The sequence below is a fragment of the Moschus berezovskii genome, unplaced genomic scaffold, assembly GCF_049115385.1.
Source record: "Moschus berezovskii isolate FMDL1 unplaced genomic scaffold, NW_MosBer_1.0 29, whole genome shotgun sequence".
Classification (NCBI taxonomy): Eukaryota; Metazoa; Chordata; class Mammalia; order Artiodactyla; family Moschidae; genus Moschus; species Moschus berezovskii.
This window is the reverse complement of record NW_028290453.1, coordinates 598,199-625,011: the sequence shown is the minus strand read 5'-3', so window position 1 is coordinate 625,011 and position 26,813 is coordinate 598,199. Positions and strand designations below refer to the sequence as shown.

General features: G+C 41.5%; 1 protein-coding gene, 1 long non-coding RNA gene and 1 pseudogene across 8 annotated transcripts in view; 1 reads left to right on the top strand and 2 right to left on the bottom strand.

The window, feature by feature from the left end:
• Positions 1 to 8,012, bottom strand: part of LOC129549102 (ferroxidase HEPHL1-like) — an 80,014-nt gene extending 72,002 nt beyond the window's left edge. For all 5 annotated transcript variants that reach the window (XM_088834573.1, XM_088834569.1, XM_088834572.1 and 2 more), the window contains exon 1: positions 7,873 to 8,012. In XM_088834573.1, the coding sequence (XP_088690699.1) occupies positions 7,873 to 7,879 (7 nt within the window). In that variant the 5' untranslated portion in view covers positions 7,880 to 8,012. The remainder of the gene's footprint in view (positions 1 to 7,872) is intronic.
• The window catches only part of LOC148772976 (uncharacterized), a 75,611-nt gene extending 59,608 nt beyond the window's left edge, over positions 1 to 16,003 (top strand). The window contains exons 7-8 of one of the 3 annotated variants that reach the window (XR_016037030.1): positions 4,753 to 4,933; positions 15,520 to 16,003. This is a non-coding gene — a long non-coding RNA (uncharacterized LOC148772976). Of the gene's footprint in view, positions 1 to 4,752; positions 4,934 to 7,794; positions 7,929 to 12,540; positions 12,556 to 15,519 lie in introns of those variants that run through there. The other 2 variants (XR_016037033.1, XR_016037027.1) reach the window with 2 other exon arrangements.
• The window catches only part of LOC148772975 (frizzled-3-like), a 318,270-nt pseudogene extending 293,088 nt beyond the window's left edge, over positions 1 to 25,182 (bottom strand).
• Positions 25,183 to 26,813: the final 1,631 nt, after the last annotated feature.

Here is a 26,813-nt window from a genome sequence, read left to right as displayed (position 1 = left end):
ATGGCTTAGTTTCATTGAGTTAGACAAGGCTGTGGTCTGTGTGATCAGTTAGGTCCAATTCTTTGCAACCCCATGGACTGTAGCACCCCAGGCTTCCCTGTCCTTCACCAACTCCCGGAGCTTGCTCAAACTCATGTCCATCGCGTCAGTGATGCCATCCAGCCATCTCATCCTCTGTCGTTCCCTTCTCCTCCCGCCTTCAATCTTTCCTGGCATCACGGTCTTTTCCAGTGAGTCTGTTCTTTGCTTCAGGTGACTGAAGTATTGAAGCTTCAGCTTCACATCAGTCCTTCCAGTTGAGTATTCAGGACTGATTTCCTTTAGGATTAACTGCTTTGATCTCCTTGCAGTCCAAAGGACTCTCAAGAGTCTTCTCCAACACCACAGTTCAAAAGCATCAATTCCTAAGCTTTCTTTATAGTCCAACTTGCACACCCATACATGACTCTAGGAAAAACCATAGCTTTGAGCAGTGACCCCACAAGACAGTTGACCCAGACTTGCCTGTGAGTGTCCAGGAGTCTCTGGCAGAGGGGTGAGTCAGCAGTGGCCTGCTGCAGGATGGGGAGGCGCTGAGTGTGCCAGTGCATGTACCAGACCTTTTGAAGGCGGTCGACATTGTCTTCATTACCTCCACCATGGTTTGGTCTCAGGTGAAACAACAGGGAGGGAACACAGCCCCACCCATCAACAGAAAATTGGGTTAAAGATTTACTGAGTATGGCCCCACCAATCGGAACAAGACCCAGTTTCCCCCACAGTCAGTCTCTCCCATCAGGAAGCTTCCATAAGCCTCTTATCTTTATCTGTCAGAGGCTGGGCCCAATGGAAATCACAATCACAGAAAAGCAGCCACAGACAATACATGAACAGCTTGGAAGTGTTTCCGGATGACGTTGTTTGCAGGGACATAATTGGGGCAGATTTGTTCTGTAGGTTGTAGTCTGCCAGCTTCTGAACTATAGCAAGCATTAGTCTCTATCACCTTAGATAATTCTTTCATTTCAGTGGTTGGTGACCTATGGCACTTTTCTGTCCCATGGAAACTGTCACTGTTTCATTCTTGTTACTGCTTTCGAGGATCATCATTTTACTCTATCATATAATGGTATTAAAAATACTCAATAAAGTAAATTCTAGCGCATCACTATAGTAAAGATATGCCAATAAATCTTATTTCCAGTTGTCTCTGAAGTCACACCACACCAGTTCAAGGAAACATTTGAGTAGTTTATGGGAATAGTAAAATAGAAACAACATAATGTGATAGTCATAGAAGCTTCTAGTTACTAAGTATGTACTGTGCATCAGGTTCTGTCCTCAGTGAATGTATACACATCATCTCCTTTATTCCTCAAAATAACACAATAAGTTGTATTCTGCTTTACAAATGAGGAACTGAGTCTTCTAATTAAATACAACTTATCTAGAGTCTTACAGTAAGTGATAAAGCTAAGGTGTGAATTGTATTTTTGATTCCAAAGACTACTAACCACCTACCTGATCATGTCGAATATGAAATCTTCCATTTTATTTCCTCGGCCTGCCTGACTGCTCAGTCGCTTCAGCTGTGTCTGACTGACTCTTTGTGACGCTATGGACCGCAGCCCGCCAGGCTCCTGTATCCATGGGAGTCTTCACGTAAGAATGCTGGATTGGGTTGAGGATCTTCCCAAACCAGGGACTGAACCTGGGTCTCTTGCATCTTCTGCATTGCAGGCAGATTCTTTACTGCTGAGCCACTGGGGAAACCCCTCTGCTGCTGCTGCTGCTACGTCACATCAGTAGTGTCCGACTCTGTGCGACCCCACAGACGGCAGCCCACCAGGCTCCCGCGTCCCTGGGATTCTCCAGGCAAGAACACTGGAGTGGGTTGCCATTTCCTTCTCCAATGCATGAAAGTGAAAGTGAAGTCGCTCAGTCGTGTCCGACTCCTAGCCATCCCATGGACTGCAGCCTACCAGGCTCCTCCGTCCATGGGATTTTCCAGGCAAGGGTACTGGAGTGGGTTGCCATTTCCTTCTCCAGAAACCCCTCTAGTGAATCACAAATATTTTATCAGTGATTTTATAAAATGTGTTAAGGTAATTTGGCTTCCCAGGTGGCACTAGTGGTACAGAATCCACCTGCAGTGCAGGAGACGCAAGAGATATGGGTTCAGTCCCTGGGTCGGGAAGATTCCCTGGAGGAGGAAATGGCAACTCACTCCAGGATTCTTTCCTGAAAAGTTCCATGGACAGAGGTGCCTGACAGGCTACAGTCCATGGGGTGGCAAAGAGTTTGACGTGACTGCACGCACTGTAGCTGGTTAAGGTCATTGAGTTCATTCCTATTGTTCAGGCTGTTAAAGAGCTAAGCAGTTTGTCTTAAAGTAGAGCATTAGGAAAATAAATATGCTCAGGTTTCTTCAGACAGTATGACTTCCGACAATACGTCTGAGCAGGAGCGTCAGCAAAGTCCGAACCAGTTAAATCTGGAAAGAACTCACTATTTGAGATATTACAGATCTTTCATGATTGAGGGGAGATCTCCAAAGAGTCCCCCACTTCAAAAATTATGATGAATTGGGACCAGCCCAATAAGGAGTTAGGGCTCATCAAGCAGGGGCTATTAGGTGGATGAGATGGGAAAGGTCACACAAGTGTGGTTGCTATTCATTTGGGAAAGGTGAGCCTTAGGCCAGTTGGTAAGCTGAGAAAGGGAGCCAGGAACTCCCTCGCTAGCCTAAATCACCAGGCCCATAGGCTGAAGTGTTTGCAGGTTAGCTGTGCCTCCTATCAATCAGCTAGAACAATACTTTCTCCAGGATTCCCATTGACTGATTCACCAAAGAGCTCAAAATATAAAGCCGCCAAACACAAGAGAAAACAAGCCACTATGACTGAGTCACAGCATCAAACTTAGAACTGCAGATACTGAAATTGTCAAATACTGAATGACAGAATAGGTAAGTATGTAATGTTTACAGAAATAGGAAATATAGTCACAGGTTACCAATCTACAAGGAATTACTTGAAATAATAGATTAAAAAAGTCTACAAACATAATTTTTGAAATGGAAAATCATTCGATAGGATTCCTGAAATATTTAATAAGAAACAGCAATTCAGGCTGCTGTTTGAAGAGAAATTTCATAAGCTGGTAGTAGGTGAAAATAAAACTATCCAGAATGCCATAAGAGAGACAAGGAAAATGTGAAAGTGATGTCACGAGAAATGGAGGCAGAATGAGAAGGTCGAATAGGAGTATACTGGGTTGGCCGAAAGATGGTATGGCTTTTCTGCACCTGAATGACCTTTGTGGCCAACCCAATAATTTGATTCCCAGGAGGGAGGGAATTGAGAGAATCTACGAGAGACAATATTTCGAGAGAGAATGACTACAGGTTTTCCACAACTGCTAAACACGTGAATTCACAGACCAAGGAGGTACTGTATACCACTAGCAGGAGAAGTACAAAGAAATACACCCTTCAGTGAAACTGCAGAACTCCAAGGACAGGAGTCATGAAAAACAGTCTCAGAAAAGGGGACAGACCTAAAAGAGACCAACGGTTAGAATGACAGCAGAGTCCTTAACAATACCAAAAGCCAGAAAACAATATATTTGAAATGTTGAGAGAAAAAAAACTTTTCAACCAGAATTCTGTACCATGTAAAACTCTTGTGGGGATGCACAGCCAGATCCCCTTCACAGAAGGACGAGCCTCTCCGCTGCAGGGAGCGGGGTCAGTAGACACCCTTCAGGTGGAGAGCTGCCTTATCTGAGGTGGATAATTAGGACTTGACTACACAGGAAAATGGCACCCACGTACCAAACTGACCTCTCATTCTCAAATTCACCCCGTTACTCATCCATTTCCTTTTCTATATCCTCTCATCTAACTACCAATTGCTTACTCTTTGAAGTCGATACCTATGTGTAGGTATATTTACCTAAGTCTATTTTATTTTACATAGCACTGAGATCAGTAACTATCCATCAAGCAATCTGGACTAGACTGAGTACTGAGAAGCAGATATGTGTGCATATGTGTCATCTTACAGCCAAGATAACATGAGATGATGAGAAAACCACGGCCAAAATATAGTGCTAACGTGTACACTTAAACACTGACTGACGCAGACAGAAATATCCATGAGATGGCATGCCCAAATTATTTCTAAAGTTGTTTGACAGACTTGTTTCCTCCCTCATGGCTCAGTGGTAAAAAATCTGACTGCCTGCCAATGCAGAAGACGTGGGTTCGATCCCCGGGCTGGGAAGATTCTCTGGAGAAGGACATGGCAACCCACGCCACTATTCTTGCCTGGGAAATCCCACAGACAGGAGCCTGGCAGACCCCACATGCAAAGACCCCACACGACTTAGCAACTAAAGAACAACAGAGGGCTAGATACTGTCAAGGGATATACAGATATCTGTCAGCAAGTTCACATTCTCCAGAAACGGCAAACTTAGCTGAGGGAAAAACAAACTGTACTGAAAATAGGTCACACTCAAAGAATGTTTAAAAAGCAATTAATTAGCTGCCATGGTATGGGAATTAAGCAGGACTTCAAGGATGAGTGTGATTTTAATTAAGCAGAAAGATAAGAAAGGCCATCGCAGGAGGTCATACGCGATCCCCTAATTTCCATGACACTAAACTTTCATAGAGACCCTCATGTGTTTATAAGCATTTTCTCTGAATCACATGCTAGGCTATTCTTACTGGATTGTTTTCATTACTGTATCTTGTTCTTCTCCTAGCAGGGGACGACAGAGGATGAGATGGTTGGACGGCATCCCTGACTCGATGGACATGAATTTCGGCAAGCTCCGTGAGTTGGTGATGGACAGGGAGGCCTGGCATGCTGCGGTCCATGGGGGTCACAAAGAGCTGGATATGACTGAGCAACTGAACTGATGATGACTGATGCTCTTGTTCTTGGTATGTCCTTTTTGATTCAGCTTCAAGGAATTCCATCCCGCAGCTTTTTAATTACCACTATTTTATATTAAAGATTATAAGTTTTCTTACCTAAACTGGAATTTCATTTAGATCACAGAAGCTAAAATTCCCCTACATTTAACCCCCTTCAGAAACTCTCCGCTCAGTAGGAACTCATTATTTCTACTATCATTTGCTCACCCTATTTATCTCCTGAGATATTTTCAGAGGAGCCAATCTGCTCATTTGAAATTCTATAACAATGATCATCTCTAACACGCACAGTTTTAATTATATGCTAGCTTGAACTATTTTTAATTGGTTATCATGTGTATGTCCTACCGTTCCCGTGAGGTTCTATTCTCCTGGAAAGCAGACTTTAGCTTTCTTCTACATATCTCTAAACACACAGAATGCCACATGCATAAGAGCTGTCATATAACTGTTCATTCCTTATTGAAAAGGATGAGGCTAATAATGTCAAATATCAAATACTGCTGAAAGTCAGTTCATGGAGCCATTCTATGCTGTCACGTCAGTCATGTCCAGTTCTTTGTGACCCCATGGCAGGCTCCTCTGTCCATGGGATTCTCCAGGTAAGAATGGGTTGCCGTTTCGTCCTCCGGGCAATCTTTTCAACCCAGGGATCGAACTCATGTCTCTTACATCTCCTGCACTGGCAGGTGGGTTCTTTACCACTCATGCCACCTGGAGCTAGCAGTTCATGGAGGCAGGTATTCTCAAAGATTCTCTGGTTTCCTCTCTCTCTATGAGTGTTTTAACTTAAGAGCTCTAGTTTTACTCTAGAAACTTCCCAACTGGGCTTCCTTACAACCTCCTCTCCTATGCTGTTGTCAAAGTGATCTTCCTGAAACCCAAATCTGATTTCATCACCCCAATGCTCAAAGTCTTTCAATAGTTTCTCACTGCTCTAGGGGAACAAACCCCGAACTCCTCAGCATGTTTCGTCTCCTTCGGTGGCCCTGGTACCTAAATGCCTTTCCGTCCTCCTTGCCTCTGCATGAGCTGTTTCCTTGTCTGAGATTTCCAACTGCCGCCTCTGTACCCTAGTCAAATCAGAGTACTGCCTTGTTTGTGAACAAGACTTTCCACAGTGACTTAAAAGGCTTTCTTCTTTGGAATCCCAAAGCACACTGTGTATGATCTTATCATACCTACTGCTCTTTTGTCTTCCATCTCTGCGTTCCTAGCACCTAGAAGAACGCTTTTCACTTAGGAGTGCTGAATGAAAGGAAAAGGCAGCAAAGAGAAAGGATCTTTGACGGTGGTTTAAAAACAGGTCATTGGTTATGTCAGCAGTTGGGGAAGAAGGTGAAAAAGACCAGAGATACAAAGAATGAAGGATGGAACTGGTAGAAAGGAAACATTTAAAATATTTCAAAAATCTCGCAAGGAAAATAAAAGAAATGGATACAAGAGAGAAAACACATCAAAGTTAGCAAACACGTAAAGGTAACGGATACAAGATAGAAAAAATGTCAAAGGCGGCTCCTTTTCAAAACCTAGAGTCGCTGACCAAGTTAGAAGGCAAAAGCAAGCGAGCTGAGAGGACAAACAAGAAGGTCTAAAAAGAGAGTACGTCGAGGAATCGTATCCTACATGACAAGGACAGGGAAGACTGAAAGAAAGGCTGGAATGAGCCTGGAAGGATACAGCACAGCCACGGAAACACAGAAGGGAGAATTTCGGGCATCATAATGTTCATTCTTTCGGTTTCCCAGGCTTGGAAATCTTAAAAAAAATTTCTTTTGGCACATTCCTTCTCTCCAACTGCTTTGAATCCATCACCAACTCCTATCTTTTCATTTCTTCTTTTTGAATATCTTTCAGATCAGCTATTACTCTCTTGGCACTGTCACTGTTCTTTCATAAACCTCCAACGTCTCTTAACTGAATTACTGCAGAGCTCCTAAGAGGTTTCTAATTCTAGTGTCTCTACCACCAAATATAACAAGAAGGCACACCCTGCCCACTCTCAGACATTCTCTGGGAAGCTTTCTCCCACCTCCGCCCCACCAGATTTAATCACCCCCTCCTCATCCATGCTACCAAACAGGGGTTGGCCAACTGTGGCCAGCTGGTCAAATCGGGCCCCTTCCTATTTTGGAAACAGTTTTACTGCAACACAGCCACTCCTACTTTGACTGCGTACGGTCTATGGCTGCTTTCATGGTATTAACAGCAGAAATGAATGGTGGCAACAAAGACCATGTGACCCACAAAGCCTAAAGTTATTTATTAGGCTATTTCATTTATAATACAGTATTTATTATATTAGTTATTTTTCTCTTCATAGAAAAATTTGACTACCTCTGGACTATACCATGATATTTGCATTTTACTTTAATTATTACCTTATCCTACTGATAATAAAAGTTGATAACAGGCACTTACTGAGATGGGCACTGTTCTGAGCCATTAGGTATATTATCTCATTTACTTCTTACAACATTGCTAAGGGACAGATATTATTCCTATTTCCATTTTACAGATGAGGAAACTGAAGCTTATTATTCTAGACCCCACGCTTTCAACTACAACACAAATAATGACTACCCTATTTTCTTGAGCTTATTAAGAACAAAGATCATGTCGAAATCAGTTTTGTATTCCCAGAGACTCACACAGTGTCTGACAGAGTAGGTATTCCATAATTGTTTGCTAAGTTAATCTCACTAAAATAACCACTTTTACTCTGCCTTCTCTCCCATGAGCAATGACTTGGTTGCTCGCTGTATCGCGTCTAAACTCCTCTGGCTGGCATTAAGCCTGACCATAATCTGGGACAACTGAACCTAGCAAAGTTCAGAAAGGTCAATAAAGATCAACTCCTGTTTCAGAATTGGCTGCTTTTCCTTTGGACACCGTATGACTCGAACTCAGCACATGAGATAAACTAAGCTGCCGATAAAACTCACCTGCCATCACGGGACCTGTGGAGGCTGCCGTGGTAGCTGCTCACTTTGCTGTGGACACTCCCTGCTGTGCTTCTCTGGTCATCCGCCACGGCCAGCTGAGTTGAAGGAGCATGTGTGGATATCCCTTGAGTGGAAGTTCCTCTTGATTTCCTTATGGTAGGAGTATCTGGATCCCTCAGGAGGGACTGAGCAAAGTCAGGTTCCTGGAGGACCTGTCGGCTGTCGTTCGCTATCCTAGATAACAAAATACTAAGTGTAAGATAGCAACCCTACAGACCAAAAACGATTCTCTGACAGACTGATGCTATTCTTCAAAAAAGAAAGCTCTCCAAACAATGTCTTTAGGACAGATATAAGGTAACACTGTTGACAGAAGAGAGACTAACACAAAAATCTGTGTCAATCTGTTCCCTAAACTGGTATGATGGAAAGAGGTTCGTATTAGAATATGGAACTCAGGATGTTAGTTCCAGTTCTATCAATAGATATGTGATCTTACGCAAGTCATTATCCCCTTTACTTAATTTTCCTCATCTATAAAATGACCGCATGCAATTTCATCATTTTTCAAAAGCCCCTTTCGGCTAAAGAAATTTATCGTTCTTGAAGACACTGAAATATTGCAAAGGTACTACCATAAAGTAAAAATAGTATTTTCTTGCATGGTTTATAGAAGTAGTGGAGGTCTCATCATGGCATAGACTCATTTTTTAATTTGTAAGAGCAGTTGTTTTGGGGTTACAAGATGATTTTATGACAGAATCTGTTGTCTAGTGCTTGAATAAACCTGACCGTAACTAGAACAAAACATATGAGAAATTAATTTACGCAAACACACAACGAAGTCCCAGACATAATAAAGGCTTAGGAGAAAAAGAATTAAGGGGACGAATTATGTCCAGAGCTAAAGTTTTTAACTGCTATGAAATGACTAAAAGCAGATAGGTGTTTATGTTGATGAACAAAATGGTAATTAAAGAGCCAATTCAACAGGTGCAAAGTTCAGTGTATCAGTTTGGGTAAATAAGTGACCATAAGAATCATAAAGTTAAAATGAGACAATATTATTTTTAAAAAAAGCTCCGACATGTGAAGATTAGATCATAAATTGACAAAGTGCATACATTCTAAGTTTCCAAATTAGGAAAGAATCACTGCTGTTACTGCCATTGTTATTTTTCGAGCTGGGGTAGAAGAACTCAAAGACTAGTATTTGTTGAGTACCTGCATAATGCCAAGCATTTTACATATATTCTCTGTTAATCTTTCTTAATACTGTTTTTATTATAGAGATTAACTCCTGAACAGACACATCTATGGGGGTGGAGATCCATCAAGAGTAAATACTATGATCCCCATTTCATAGATGAAGAAACTGAGGTCACAAAGGATTAAAGAACTTTTCAAAAGTCATACAGAGGAACAACAACTGGGGATCAAACTGACGTTTAAATGTTTCAAAGTGAATCATAAAGGAATGATACAACATAATGTTTACCTATGTCCTAAAAGTATCACAAACTAGACAGAAGAAAGAACAACTCAAACAAAGTTATTACCACATTTATTCTTCTGTCGTCAATGGCCCTGTGCACATATACACACATCCAAAGTTGCTCTGGACTGCTGAATTTATTTTCTAAACTTATTTTTTAAAATTGGTTCAAACTGATTTCTGGTCATTCCAAACATTTAATCTACCTTCAAATGGTGAAGGTCTGTCTCCTCATTTTACAAATAAGAAAACAGGGGTCCAGAAAAATCAAGTGATGTGACCCAGATAACTCCAAAACAAGATTTCTAAAACTATTTCAACCACTGTCAGAATTATTAGCATCAGTTCAGTCGCTCAGTTGAGTCCGACTCTTTGCGACCCCATGAATCACAGCACGCCAGGCCTCCCTGTCCATCACCGACTCCCGGAGTTCACTCAAACTCGTATCCATCACGTTGGTGATGCCATCCAGCCATCTCATTCTCTGTCGTCCCCTTGCCTCCTGCCCCCAATCCCTCCCAGCATCAGAGTCTTTTCCAGTGAGTCCACTCTTTGCATGAGGTGGCCAAAGTATTGGAGTTTCGGCTTTGGCATCCGTCCTTCCAATGAACACCCAGGACTGATCTCCTTTAGCATGGACTGGTTGGATCTCCTTGCATATGTGGTTCACTGAGAGAAGGACCACCAACTTGACTGTCATAATTTTAGAAGCCAGTCTTTCAACAGCACAGTATAACAGAGGGGTTAACAGTAAAGACTAGATGCTAGAATCAGACTGCTTGGGTTTGAATCTCAGTTCTACCACTCACCAGCTACTGAACCTTGGTTCTGTGTTCTCATCTGTAAAACGACCATCTTCCTCACAAGGTTGTCTAGGGGAGTGAATGATTTCGTGCTTAGAACAGTGCTTGGAGTATTAAGTGGACTCAATTGATTGGAAACCATTGTTATGGTTACTCTCTAGTCATTTCTCAAAGGCTCAACCAGACAAACGCTACCAATGACTGTAAGCTGCTCACACTCTGCAGGAGTGACTCTCTAGCCCAGAGCACAGTCCCAGCAGGGAGGGTCACAATGCCTTTGCTGAGTCAGGGAAGTGGGTGGTCCATGGTTCCAGAAAACCAAATGGCAGGGTTTTGAGGAGGTCGAACCAGTTTCAAAAGGATTCTGGCCCGGTCAGGATCCCCAAGATAACTGGGATGAGTCCCCAAAAGGGCAGTGTTGGTTTAGTTTAGCCCCATCTCAAGTTTCTAACACAAAAGAATTACTGTATGACAGAATGGCTTGTGTGTGGCCCAGAGGTGACCAGGAATGCTAATTCAAACCCTCTCCTTAGAATTATGGAGATAGCAACCCACTCCAGTGTTCTTGCCTGGAGAATCCTGGGGACAGGGGAGTCTGGTGGGCTTCCGTCTATGGGGTCACACAGAGTCAGACACGACTGAAGTGACTTAGCAGCAGCAGCAGCAGTGATTTAAATACATTTTAAACTTTCAAAGAATACACAAATAAATCTCCCAAGTAAGGCTGCTGCACAGAAATCAAGGACTTGGTTTGTTTTGTTTGCTACTGACCCTGTGGCATCACCGAATAGTTGACGGCAGAGAGAAACCACTCATTAACGGCTTTCTCAAAGGATGAATTCCCAGAAAAGACATTTTTGTCTTTGTTGAATTAACCTTTCCCCTTCTTTCCTTCTCGGCCCAATGAAATTGCATTTAAGGGAGAAACGCATTGTCCGATAACACTAGCAGCAGTCTCAGATATGGTAATAAGGAATGTATGTTTTTCAATTGTGATCTTTATAGATTTCAATCTAATCTGTGTAACAGAAGCTGCTAATTAGTGATAACTGAGAAAACACATAATTTAAGATCTATTTTAAAAGTACATTAACCCATACAAAACACAACATTTTACATATAATCTTAAGACTTTTATAGAAATTCATTTTCCCAAGATTTATTTTCCATGTACCTTAGGTTACATAAAATCATAAGAATATGGATTCCACTCACTTAGAATTTGTGACAATTCAAATAAGTATAAATATTAGCTTTATACTTGGTAAAAAGTCTGAGGTCATCTGTTCCTTTGTGAATACTGCAGGGTCTTATTTTATTCTATTAAGTAAGCGGTCAAAAAATGAAAGATTCCTCAAATATGGCCAAATCGTTTATTTTACCATGACTCTCTAATATGCAATTTGGCCAACTATGAATTAAAATAACATCTTTAACATGTTTCATTTTTTATCTGCTCATATCGTTTCACTATTTTGGCTTTAATGTGTATGACTTAGAATAAAATAACATGCTATCCCTTTAAACAATTTATGGTGTAACTTGCAAGAACAATGGACAACTGGAAATGGAAATCTAATACTGGGTGACTTTAGCCAAGGCACCGAGCCTCTCTGTGCATGCTTCCACATCTTTAACACAGAGATGATAACACTAGTCATCACAGAAATGTCAAAAAGATCAAAGAAGAATATATATATGTGTGTATATATATATAAGAGCATTCATTTGTTTTTAATTTTAAGATGATAATTTTGAGTTTTTTAAAAAAAGATTGGCTTTCCCTCAAATATTCTGAATTAGTAAGGAACAGGCCTTAAGCCTGGTTCTACCTGGCTATCTTTTCTGAGTACGTTTTTAGGTTGAAGATTTCATCATACCTGGTGGCAGCTGAGGTTATAATCTTGTTGGGATATTTCCTCCAAATCCAAATTGTTTCAACATAGGAAACACACACACACACAATTATGTAAGTGTGAAGCCTGTGAACACCACGATAATTGACTAATTGATTGATAATTGACTAATCAATTGATAATTGTTACCAAAATGTGACACAGGGATATGAAGTGAGCAAAGATGTTGGATAAAAAGGCACCAACAGATTTGCTCAACACAGGGTTGCCACAAGACTTCAATTTGTAAAAACTGTGGTGCCTGCAAAACAAGAGTCCAAAATGCAGTACCTAGATGCAATGTCAAAAATGACAGAACGATCTATTCGTTTTCAAGGCAAACCCTTCAGTATCACAGTAACCCAAGTCTATGCCTTGACCAGTAATGCTGAAGAAGCTGAGGTTGAACGGTTCTAGGAAGACCTACAAGACCTTCTAGAACTCACACCCAAAAAAGATGTCCTTTTCATTATAGGGGACTGGAATCCAAAAGGAGGAAGTCAAGAAACACCTGGAGTAACAGGCAAATTTGGCCTTGGAGTACAGAATGAAGCAGGGCAAAGGCTCATAGAGTTTTGCAAGAGAATGCACTGGTCATAGCAAACACCCTCGTCCAACGACACAACAGAAGACTCCACACATGGACATCACCAGATGTACAGCACTGAAATCAGATTGATTATATTCTTTGCCGCCAAAGATGGAGAAGCTCTCAGTTCAGTTCAGTTCAGTCGCTCAGTCGTGTCCGACTCTCCGCGACCCCATGAATCACAGCACGCCAGGCCTCCCTGTCCATCACCAACTCCCGGAGTTCACTCAAACTCATGTTCACAGAGTCGGTGATGCCATCCAGCCATCTCATTCTCCGTCGTCCCCTGCTCCTCCCGCCCCCAACCTTTCCCAGCATCAGAGTCTTTTCCAGTGAGTCAACTCGTCGCATGAGGTGGCCAAAGTATTGCAGTTTCAGCCTTAGCGTCAGTCCTTCCAATGAACATCCAGGATTGATCTCCTTTAGAATGGACTGGTTGGATCTTCTTGCAGTATAAGGGACTCTCAAGAGTCTTCTCCAACACCACAGTTCAAAAGCATCGATTCTTCGGCCATCAGCTTTCTTTACAGTCCAACTCTCACATCCATACATGACCACGGAAAAACCATAGCCTTGACTAGACGGACCTTGGTTGGCAAAGTAATGTCTCTGCTTTTTAATATACTATCAAGGTTGGTCATAACTTTCCTTCCAGCAAAAACGAGATTGGGAGTTGACTGTGGCTCAGATCATGAGCTCCTTATTGCCAAATTCAGACTTAAATTGAAGAAAGTAGGAAAAACCACTAGACCATTCAGGTATGACCTAAATCAAATCCCTTACGATTATACAGTGGAAGTGACGAAGAGATTCAAGGGATTAGATCTGACAGACAGAGTGACTGATGAACCGTCGATGGAGGTTCGTGACTCTATACAGGAGACAAGAATCAAGACCATCCCCAAGAAAAAGAAATGAAGAAAACCAAAATGGTGTCTGAGGAGGCCTTACAAACACCTGTGAAAAGAAGAGAAGCGAAAAGGAAAGACACACGCATTTGAATGCAGAGGTCCAAAGAATAGCAAGGAGAGATAAGAAAGCCTTCCTCAGTGATCAGTGCAAAGAAATAGAGGAAAACAGAAGAAGAGAAAAGACTAGAGATCTCCTCAAGAAAATTAGAGATAATAACGGAACATGTCATGCAAAGATGGGCTCAATAAAGGACAGATTTGGTAGGGACCTAAGAGAAGCAGAAGATATTAAGAAGAGATGGCAAGAATACACAGAAGAACTATACAAAAAAGATCTTCACGACCCAGAGAATCACGATGGTATGATCACTCACCTAGAGCCAGACATCCTGAAACGTGAAGTCAAGTGGGCCTTGGCAAGCATCACTACTAACAAAACTAGTGGGGGTGATGGAATTCCAGTTGACCTACTTCAAATTCTAAAAGATGATGCTGTGAAAGTGCTGCACTCAGTATGTCAGCAAATTTGGAAAACTCAGTCGTGGCCATAGGACTGGAAAAGGTCACTTTTCATTCCAATCCCCAAAAAAGGCAATGCCAAAGAATGCTCAAACTATCGCACAATTGCACTCATCTCATATGCCAGTAAAGTAATGCTGAAATTTTTCCAAGCCAGGCTGCAACAGTACATGAACTGAGAACTCCCAGATCCTCAAGCTGCATTTAGAAAAGGGAGAGGAACCAGAGATCTAATTGCCAACATCCGCTGGATCATGGAAAAAGCAAGAGAGTTCCAGAAAAACATCTACTTCTGCCTTATTGACTAGGCCAAAGCCATTGTGTGGATCATAACAAACTCTGGAAAATTCTGAAAGAGATGGGAATACCAGATCACCTGACCTCCCTCTTGAGAAATCTGTATGCAGGTCAGGAAGCAACAGTTAGAACTGGACATGGAACAAGAGACAGGTTCCAAATAGGAAAAGGAGTACATCAAGGCTGTATATTGTCACCCTGCCTATTTAACTTCTATGCAGAGGACATCATGAGAAACGCTGGGTTAGAGATAGGCAGATGACACCAACTTTATGGCAGAAAGCAAAGAACTAAAGAGCCTCTTGATGAAAGTGAAAGAGGAGAGCTGAAAAAGTGAAAAAAGTTTGCTGAAAACTCAACATTCAGCAAATTAAGATCATGGCATCTGTTCCTATCATTTCACTGCAAATAGATGGGGAAACAGTGGAAACAATGACAGACTTTATTTTGGGGGGCTCCAAAAATCACTGCAGATGGTGACGGCAGCCATGAAATTAAAAACACTTGCTCCTTGAAGAAAAGTTATGACCAATCCAGATAGCATATTAAAAACCAGCAACATTACTTTGCCAACAAAGGTCCGTCTAGTCAAAGCTATGGTTTTTCCAGTAGTCATGCATGGATGTGAGAGTTCGACTATAAAGAAAGCTAAGCCTTGAAGTATCGATGCTTTTAACTGTGGTGTTAGAGAAGACTCTTGAGAGTCCTTTGGACAGCAAGGAGATCCAACCAATCCACCCTAAAGGAAATCAGTCCTGAATATTCACTGGAAGGACTGATGCTGAAGCTGAAACTCTAATATTCTGGCTACCTGATGCAAAGAACTGACTCACTGGAAAAGACCCTGATGCTGGGAAATATTGAAGGTGGGAGGAGAAGGGGACGATAGAGGATAAGATGGTTGGATGGCATCACCAACTCAATGGACATGAGTTTGAGTAAACCCTGGGAGTTAGTGATGGACAGGGAGGCCTGGCGGGCTGTAGGCCATGGGGTCACAGAGAGCTGGACATGACTGAGCGACTGAAGTGACTGAAGTGAACTGTCTGCAAAGCACAATAAAGGGAAGTGCAATAAAACAAGGTATACGTGTTTTCTTGACTAATTTTCTGTTTACCTATTCATTTTTGTTTTTAAGGATAGGTAGTTCTTTGGCTCCATCGAGTCTTAGCTGTGGTGTGTGGGCTTGGCTGCCCTGCAGCACATGGGATCTTAGTTCCCTGACCAAGGATCAAACCCATGTCCCCTGCACTGCGAGGCGATTCCTATCCACTGGACCGCCAGGTAAGTCCCCACCTATCTGTGTTAATAGAGATACGCTAATCTGTGGGCTCCTCCCTTTTCCTTCTGATCCTGTCACTTTTCACTTTTAAGGCTGTGTTAGGTGTTAAATCAATGCTCCAGCTGCCCAATGCGCTTCAGTGCTCACTGTCAACAGTATTCTATCTGACGTCACTGTTGCCACACCAGTGTGTTTCCTCATCAGACCATCACATTTGTCAAGCGTATCTTTTCCTATTTACCAATGTATTTCTTTCAAGCCTGTTTGTGCTTACTAGTGTTTTTAAACAATATATAGTTTCCTCCTCAGTTCAGTTCAGTTGCTCAGTCATGTGTGACTCTTTGCGACCCCATGAATCACAGCACGCCAGGCCTCCCTGTCCATCACCAACTCCCGGAGTTCACTCAAACTCATGTCCATCGAGTCGGTGATGCCATCCAGCCATCTCATTCTCTGTCGTCCCCGTCTCCTCCCACCCCCAATCCCTGCCAGCATCAGAGTCTTTTCCAGTGAGTCAACTCGTCGCATGAGGTGGCCAAAGTATTGGAGTTTCAGCTTTAGCATCAGTCCTTCCAATGAACACCCAGGATTGATCTCCTTTAGAATGGACTGGTTGGACCTCTCTGCTTTTTAATATGCTATCTAGGTTGGTCATAACTTTCCTTCCAAGGAGTAAGCGGCTTTTAATTTCCTGGCTGCAATCAGCATCTGCAGTGATTTTGGAGCCCCAAAAAATAAAGTCTGACACTGTTTCCCCCTCTACTAAAGTATAAACTCAACGAGGAGTTTTTTCCCCCCAGGGGTCTTATTCCCAGAGCCTAGATCAGTGTCTGGCACATAGCAGGTGCTCATTAAATACATACATACATTTACAATATGTACTTATACTTAGCTTTATGAGAAAAAGTTACAGTTAAAAGTATTCAGCACTTCCATCTTCTTGAACAAGACTACGTTCCTAGCATACTTAACCTACCTAATACTCCTTGTTGTTATTTTCCAGAGACTCAGAAGAACCTTTACAAAAATAACTGGTCCTGTTATTATCATTGTTGAGTGACTTTGCCAAAAACTACACCCTCATCCTATCTTGGGGTTCTCTTTTCTTTCTGCTAAAGGATGCTCTTTAGAAATTCTTATAGATAGGGTATGCCAGAGATAAATTATTTTAGTCCTTGCCCCAAAATGTCTTTCTCTTGTCCTCAACCTGCAGTGGTGCTTTAGATGGATAAAGTTATCATCACTCAGCATTTTAAAGATATTAGCTCATTATCTTCTAGCTGTTATTGTTGCTGTTGAGAAGCCTGCACAGTTGATCATCTTTTGGAGATTTCTTCTCTCTGGTAGCTTTTAGTTGCAAAGAATGTCTCTAGCCTTCTAGTTGCAAAGAATGTTTCTCATTGCGATTGATTTTTACTTGTCCTGCTTCGTATGCACAGCGTAGTTTTAATGTGAGGTTTGACAAGTTATCAGTTCTGAAAATTTCAGGATGTACTTCTTTAGTTATCATTCCTTAGTCATTCTTACAGCCCCTTGTTCTAGGACTCCCACTAGATGTATACTGAAGGTTCTCAACCTGTTTTTAATATCTCTTAATGGCATAATGGTTTTTCCCATGGTCACGTATGGATGTGAGAGTTGGACTGTGAAGAAAGCTGATCGCCGAAGAATTGATGCTTTTGAACTGTGGTGCTGGAGAAAACTCTTGAGAGTTCCTTGGACTGTGAGGAGAGTCAACCAGTCCATTCTAAAGGAGATCGATCCTGGGCGTTCATTGGAAGGACTGATGCTAAAGCTGAAACTCCAATACTTTGGCCACCTCATGCGACGAGTTGACTCACTGGAAAAGACTCTGATGCTGGGAGGGATTGGGGGCAGGAGGAGAAGGGGACGACAAAGGATGAGATGGCTGGATGGCATCCCCGACTTGATGGACATGAGTTTGTGTGAACTCCGGGAGTTGGTGATGGACAGGGAGCCTGGTGTGCTGCGATTCATGGGGTCGCAAAGAGTCAGTCACGACTGAACTGAACTGAAGTAGACAAAAGAACTGTACACAGAAAAGTATAAGACACTGATGAAAGAAATCAAAGATGACACAAACAGATGGAGAGATATTTCATGTTTCTGGGTCGGAAGAATCAATACTGTGAAAAGGACTATACTACCAAGCACAATCTACAAATTCAACGTGATCCCTATCAAATTACCAACGGCATTTTTCACAGAACTAGAACAAAAAATCGCACAATTCATATGGAAACACAAAAGATCCCAAATAGCCAAAGCAGACTTCACAAAGAATGGAGTTGGAGGAATCAACCTTCCTGACTTCAGATTATACTACAAAGCTACAGTCATCAAGATAGTATGGTGCTGGCACAAAAACAGAAATATAGACTGATGGAACAAGATAGAAAGCCCGGAAATAAACCCATGCACCTATGGGTACCTTATTTTTAACAAAGGAGGCAAGAATTTACAATGGGGCAAAGACAGGCTCTTCAATAAACGGTGCTGGGAAACCTGGACAGCTACATGTAAAAGAATGAAATTAGAACACTTCCTAACACCTATACAAAGATAAACTCAAAATGGATTAAAGACCTAAATGTAAGATCAGAAACTATAAAACTCTTAGAGGAAAACATAGGCAGAACACTCAATGACGTAAATCAAAGCAAGATACTCTATGACCCACCTCCTAGAGTAATGGAAACAAAAACAAAAGTGAACAAGTGGGACCTGATTAAACTTGAAAGCTTTTGCACAGCAAAGGAAACGATAAGCAAGGTGAAAAGACAGCCCTCGGAATGTGAGAAAATAACAGCAAATGAAACAACAGACAAAGGATTAATTTCCAAAATATACAAGCAGCTCCTACAACTCAATGCCAGAAAAACAAACAACCCAACCAAAACGTGGGGAAAAGACCTAAACAGACATTTCTCCAAAGAAGACATACAGATGGATAACAAACACATGAACAGATGCTCAACACTGCTCATTATCAGAGAAATACAAATCAAAATTACAATGAGATATCATCAAAAAAATCTACAAATAATAAATGCCGGAGAGTGTGTGGAGGAAAGGGAACACTCTTGCACCGTTGATGGGAATGTAAATTGATACAGCCACTATGGAAGATGGTATGGAGATTCCTTAAAAAAACTAGGAATAAAACCGCCATATGACCCAGCAATCCCACTCCCAGGCGTATACCCTGAGGAAACCAACGCTGAAAAAGACCCATGTATCCCATTGTTCACTGCAGCACCATTTACAATAGCTAGACTATGGAAGCAACCTAGTTGTCCACTGACAGATGAATGGATCAAGAAGCTGTGGTACATATGCACAATGGAATATGACTCAGCAATCAAAAGGAAGGCATCTGAGTCGGTTCTGATGAGGTGGATGGACCTAGAAGCTATCACACAGAGTGAAGAGAGTAAGAAAGACAAAGACAAATATTGTATTCGAATGCATATATATGGCATCTAGAAAAGCAGCACTGAAGAATCTATTTATAGGGCAACAACGGAGAAACAGACATGGAGAAGACACTTATGGACATGGGGAAGGGTAGGAGAGGATCAGACATTCTTCACCACCTCAAATCCTATTTCATTATGCCTATGTTAGGGCCAAAGAAATCTGCATTTTGACAGTTTTCCAGACTTGAGAAAGCATCACACGCACAGTACAGAAAAAACAGGGACGTGTTGCAGACATTCTCACATGATCGGAAGTACTGTTCTCATGAACTTCCTGCATTTTCAGTTTCCTTGGCAGCATCAGTTTCTAGGCCTTCAGACTCCCATCAACTAGATATTCAGTAGCTACATGGATCAAATCGTTTCCAAGAAACTGCCACTGATATTAAGTTTGCCAAATACATGTATAAGCTTACACTGAAGCTGACTAATCCAAACCATTTTCTTCACAAGCCTTAGATTATAAAGACAAATGACAGAAACTTACAGCACAGAGGCATTTATTAGAACTCTGCAGTAAGCCAGGGCTTTAAGAGAAAGACACCTGAAAAACTCTATCCTTGAGTTCAAAAGAAGGCACAAGCTTGTAAACACAATACAAGATACAGCAGCATGACCTATGAAGCAATCAAAATTATCAAAGACTTCATGTCAGTCCCTCAACACAGGATTTTTGAATGAGTATTTGCCTGTACTGGCAGTATGGCCATCAGTATTCTAACAAAAAATGCGAGCAAAGGCACAGAGGTTCGAACAGGGTGTGTGTAGTGTTGCTGGGGTACGAAGAGCGCATGAACTGTAAGCACAAGAGGTAAGCACTTTCAGAAACATGTGTACGCATGTGTGTGTAAACACTGACATAAACATATCAATGGACATATCTGTACATCCAACTGCCAACTCACCGCAGACCCACTCCTTCCTTTCCAATCCTTCCAAAACCAAACTCTTCATTTCCACTCCTTAGTTTCTCCATTTTCACAAATGGTAATCCCACTCTTCTAGCTGCTCAGGCCGAAACCCTTGGGGTCCTCCTTGAAACCGCTTCTGCGTATCCACCTCACAACCTACCAGCACTTCTTGTCATTCGACTTCGCAACCTATCTAGAATCTGACCACTTTCCAAACGTCCTCCACAGCGTCCACCCAGTTTGAGTGATTAGTACCTCATCCTTGGATTTCTGGAGTGGCTTCCAGTTCATCTCCATTTGTACACAAGAACCAGGGTGATCCTTTAAAGACATGCCACCCCTGTGCTCATGATCATGTCTCTTCCGCGCAACAGCTTCTAACTCACTCAGAATCAAATCCAAATTCCATAAAGGAGCTCTAAAGACACCTCCCAACCCCAGTGCTTTCTGATCGAATTTCCTTCCCTTCTCCCTTACTCACACGGCTCGAGCCTCTGTGGTGTCCCCGTTGTTGTGTGAATATAACCAGCATGCTTCCACTGCAGAGCCTCTGCACTAGTTGCTCTGCTTCCTCTGCCTGGACTGATCTTCCCGAGATACCTGTATCATTTGTTCTCTCATTTCATTCACATCCCTGTCACACTGTCTCCTTATTAAAAAGGACTTCCCTAATGTCTCCATACTGTTTCACTGTCACCTAACTCTATTCTTTCTTATTGGCAGTCACTGCTATCTGACATTATCTACTTATCTGTATCTTACCATTACAACCATCACTACAACTGTAGCTCCATAAGAACAGACCACATTTTGTTCACTACTCATCTCCACTATTTGGAATGGTGTCTAGCACATGCTGCTGCTGCTAAGTCACTTCAGTCATGTCCGACTCTGTGCGACCCCACAGACGGCAGCCCACTAGGGTCACCCCCGTCCCTGGGATTCTCCAGGCAAGAACACTGGAGTGGGTTGCCATTTCCCTCTCCAATGCACGAAAGTCAAAAGTGAAAATGAAGTCGCTCAGCTGTGTCTGACTCTTAGGGACCCCATGGACTGCAGCCTACCAGGCTCCTCTGCCCATGGGATTTTCCAGGCAAGAGTACTGGAGTGGGTTGCCACTGCCTTCTCCGGTCGAGCACATGGAATACATCCAATTGATATTTGCTGAATGGATGACTGTTGACTAAATATACTCATACAGCCCTTACCCAACTTAACAGCTTCCCTGGTGGCTCAACTGGTAAAGAATCTGCCTGCTACTGCAGGAGACACAAGAGACGTGGGTTCAATCCTGGGGTCAGAAAGATCCCCTGGAGAAGGAAATGGCAACCCACTCCAATATTCTTGCCGGCAAAATTTCACGCGTGGACAGAGGAGTCTGGCGGGCTCTATATATAGTCCATGGGCTCTCAAAGAGTTCTACATGACTGAGCGCTCACCCCACATACAAGTTAAATAGAAAGATGACTAGAAGGAGTATGGAAGACATTTGAGCTGTACAAAATTGAGAGCAGAAATATCTGATGAGCCATAACTAAAACCAGATAAGGCAATGAGAATGAGACAGCTGTGAAATTAGTTAAATAAAAGCAGCAGAATCTACAACTGACTGGATGTGGGAGCTTGGGTCAATGAAGGAGCAATATGCCTTCTAGGAATTAAAAAAAAAAAATGAGCAAGGAGTAAAATCAATTTTAGACATGTTGAAGTTGAGGTACTTGAGACAAATTCAGGTTAGGATATCCAACGGCTGCTTGTTAGGCGGATTTGGAACTTACCAGAAAGATGACAAGGCTATAGATTTCGATTCAGGAGGCATCAGTGTGTGAGGAACAGTTAAAATCAGTGAGATGAAATTACCCAGAGGAAGCATGTAGAATCAAAAAGAACAGAAACAGACTGCTAAGAAGCACCAGGAAGAAGAAGAAGATGCAAGAAAGGAAACTGAGAAGGACTGGACTGAGATGTAGCAGACCACAAAAGTTTGCACAAAACGCTGAAGTGATTTTCGGGAGAGGAGGACAGACTGAGGTTGAGGGGAGTAGGGGTCACATACGGAATGATGGTGAAATGAAATTCAGGTTTGAAGTGAGTGACATAGATTTGGCATAAGTGCTGAGGAGAATGAAGAGAAACCTTCCCGTCGACCACACTGGAAACTGACTAAAGACAAAGAGCAAATAGAGCGGCTATGGTTTAAACTGTCTAGCAATAGGAGAATGGATAAGCAAAATACAGTAATCTATACAATGGAAGATAAGGAAAAGGAAAGAACTATTAATGAACACAAAACCATTAGTGAGTCTTGAAAACAGAGCAAAGAAGAGCACTCTTAACTCAAGCACAATGAGAGTTATACACGTATGGCTTCATTTGTATGAAGCTCTAGAATACACAGTGATCACCTAGGGAGGATGCTAAACAGCAGTTGCCTCCAGAGGATGGCACAGACATGGGCTGACTAGCAAGGAGCATGAGAGCGTGAGGCAATGGTAATGATCCAGTGCTACACCCTTCTAAGGATTTGGCTTTCTAAGCTGCAGGTTTTTATCAAAAGTGTTCCGTGCAGCACTGCCCATAATAGCAAACCCTTGGAAATACTTAAATAACCATCAGTAGAAGATGCTAAGTAACTCCAGATAGTAGTATTAACACAATTGGCCATTACACAGCAATTAAGAGGAAAGAACCAGACTAACAAATATAAACAACGGATACAGATATAAACACAGATACATGTACAACATTATATATTTATATATATATATATATATATATATATGGAACGTAAAAAAGTATAGAATGTTGCTTATGGATATGCTTGTGATGTACAGTAAGAGTATAAACACAAACATAAGAAGAATTAACGACAAATTCAACACAATGATGATCTCATCTCTGGGGAGAAAAGAGGGAAATGAAATCAAGATGGATACTAACAAAGGAATCTTCAACTCTACCTGTACTGTTTTATTTCTTTAAAAAAGAAATCTGGGGCATTCCCTGGTGATCCAATGGTTAGGACTTGGTATTCTCACTGTCTGGGCCCCAGGTTCCATCCTTAGTTGGGGGAACTAAGATCCTGCAAGCCATGTGGGATCTTGGGTGTGGACAAAAAAAAAAAAAAAAAAAAGTCTGAAGCAAACACTGCAAAATATTATTGGACAAAGCTAGACAGTAAGAGTTTTATAGGTATTCATCTATGCTTTATCCTTGGAACATTTAAGAACACGAAAAGGCACAACATTATAGTATAAAAAAATGCAGTATTACTACCATACACGTTATTACTAACAATTATGTTCTCTTAAACAAATCTGTAAGACTGTCAGGTAAATGTCCTCAGGCCTTTAGGAAATGCTTACAATCTATATACTGGAAGTGATTTGAAAAGTATCTGACATTTTCTGGGTCTGAGTATGTTAATACATGACAGTAAAACAGAACCAAGGGACTTCCCTGGCAGTCCAGTGGTTGACTTCGTGCTTCCAGTGCAGAGGCCACGGGTTCTATCTCTGATCAGGGAACTTAGATCCCACATGTTGCATGGTCAAAAAAACAAAACTGAAAAAAAGAAAAACAGAAATGACAGAACTACTGTAGTCAATAACACCGAAATCATAAAGATATTCCAGTCCCATTAAATCATTAAAGATATTTAATGATGAGGCAACAAATGATTATGTTCTCTATATCTTCTAATCTTTTATAAATGGCATTACTTTTATAACCGGGGGTGGGGGGGAACTGCAAGGGAAACATATCAAACAATCAATATCTTGATTACGTTTTTCTTAATTACTTTAAAATTTTCTTCACAGAAATGTTTTTCTTTTTCCACCTTTCTCATTTCATTCCAAATTCCTAAGGAAATGAACAGCTCTGAGGCATGAAACTTCTGTTCAAAATTATAAGTAATATACACACTTCAAAAATTCTTAAAAACTGATGAACCAGAAGACAAATAATTTTAAATATGCTGCAAAAGAAGCAATGGTCCATGAAAAATCTATGATTTTCACACCTACTGCATTCCATATCTTCAGGCCAAGGAACACCAAACAGCTCCCTGAGCTTCGAGCACTCACTGTGAGCCTGCTGACAGCCCGCGGCAGGGAAGGGTGACACGTCCGTACTCCACACAGGAGCACAGAGCGCACAGAGAGATGGCCGGAAGTCCCGAGAGCAGTCCAAATTCACCCCAGGGCGGAATGGCCGGCAAAAGTCCAAACCAAATCATTAGATGGACAGTTGTATACAAGTCAAAGTTTTCTTCACATATAATATGGCAATATTCCTGTTTTTTCTGTTTTAGAAGATTTCTGAAGGCAATTAAAATCTTCTGAAGGGAAGTTTTTGTGTTTTTCAACAAAACCCTCTTCACCCTACCCTAGAGATTCTGATTTGGTTAAGTATGAGGTGTATTACAGAATCTATACGGATATTTTAATTATTACAGGTGATATTAATGAAAACACCTAGCTCAGAACGACAAATAACAATACATACAGTCCATTTTACACAGAAAAACCCACAAAAGATATGTGTCAAATGCTCAGAAACCTGACTACTGCTTGGCAATGGGATTACAAGAGATTTCAAATTTGTTTTTCTTATGTACTTCAATTTCTGTATTTTTGTCAACTAACATATATCAATAGGAGAGGAGGACAAGAAATGAAAGGAGAGGGTAGGAGAGGAAGAGCAGTCGTTATACACAGGGGTATACATTTTGAGGTGGCAGGTAATGGAAGAGATATCACTTTGGTCTCATATTTGCCTGTTCTTTTTACATTAAAAGCAAAATTTAAAAACATACACTAGAGTTCTTTGAACTCTGAAAGCACACGATGTAAACAGAGCTAATACTGTAAGCTGATATTAAGGAAACAGAAAAAATAGTGGCCCCAAACATAAAACCATACTAAAATTATCATCATAACCACAGGAAGGGATCAATTATCCCTTTTGACTACCAAGTATTTTTTTCACATGTTTATATAATCAGTTTCAGAGTCATTGCTGACTTTTACCTCATAACATAGTCTCACCACAAGGCCTTTCCACTAAGACTCAATCAATTTATTTCTAATTTGATATAAAACATTTTCCAGAAGGCTTCTATACACAACGCAGTCACAAAACCGAGTGTCACTTAGAGAAACAGGTGTTCAAAGAAGTTAACTGTGTAACAGACGTGATAACTGATAGATAACTATATGGGACGATCCCTTTACCACTTCTTATCACTATTCAGTTCAGTTCAGTTGCTCAGTCGTGTCCGACTCTCCGCGACCCCATGAGCCACAGCACGCCAGGCCTCCCTGTCCATCACCAACTCCCGGAGTACACTCAAACTCATGTCCACAGAGTCGGTGATGCCATCCAGCCATCTCATTCTCTGTCGTCCCCTTCTCCTCCCGCCCCCAACCTTTCCCAGCATCAGAGTCTTTTCCAGTGAGTCAACTCGTCGCATGAGGTGGCCAAAGTATTGCAGTTTCAGCTTTAGCATCAGTCCCTCCAATGAACACCCAGGATTGATCTCCTTTAGAATGGACTGGTTGGATCTCCTTGCAGTCCCAGGGACTCTCAAGAGTCTTCTCCAGCACCACAGGTCAAAAGCATCGATTCTTCGGCGATCAGCTTTCTTCACAGTCCAACTCTCACATCCATACATGACCGCGGGAAAAACCATTGCCTTGACTAGACGGACCTTGGTTGGCAAAGTAATGTCTCTGCTTTTTAATATACTATCAAGGTTGGTCACAACTTTCCTTCCAAGGAGCAAGCGTCTTTTAATTTCATGGCTGCAATCAGCATCTGCAGTGATTTTGGAGCCCAAAAAAATAAAGTCTGACACTATTTCCACTGTTTTTCCATCTATTTCCCATGAAGTGATGGGACCAGATGCCATGATCTTTGTTTTCTGAATGTTGAGCTTTAAGCCAACCTTTTCACTCTCCTCTTTCACTTTCATCAAGAGGCTTTTGAGTTCCTCTTCACTTTCTGCCATAAGGGTAGTGTCATCTGCATATCTGAGGTTATTGATATTTCTCCCGGCAATCTTGATTCCAGCTTGTGCTTCTTCCAGCCCAGCGTTCCTCATGATGTACTCTGCATATAAGTTAAATAAGCAAGGTGACAATATACAGCCTTGACGCACCCCTTTTCCTATTTGGAACCAGTCTGTTGTTCCACGGACAGTTCTAACTGTTGCTTCCTGACCTGCATACAGGTTTCTCAAGAGGCAGGTCAGGTGGTCTGGGATTCCCATCTCTTTCAAAATGTTCCACAGTTTATTGTGATCGACACAGTCAAAGGCTTATCACTATTACTATACAGTATACTGGAGAAGTCAATGGCACCCCACTCCAGTACTCTTGCCTGGAAAATCCCATGGACGGACGAATATAAAATAACACTACATATAATAGTATATATATATATATATATATATATATATATATATATACACACACACACTATATACAATAAATATAACATATATTTATATATAATAACATATAACACACTATATGCAACCAGCACTTCCAAGCATGAAGAAATCATTTTAAATGAATAACTTTAAATTAAATCAATGTTCCCATCAAGAACAACTTCAAAATACAGGAAAAGTTTTAAAGTATCTCTTGAAGGCTACTAGAGAACTACTGAAGGAAAAGAACTAGACAGACCAGGAATCAGAGAGCAGGGAAGCATGCAGAGGTGGCCCGATAAG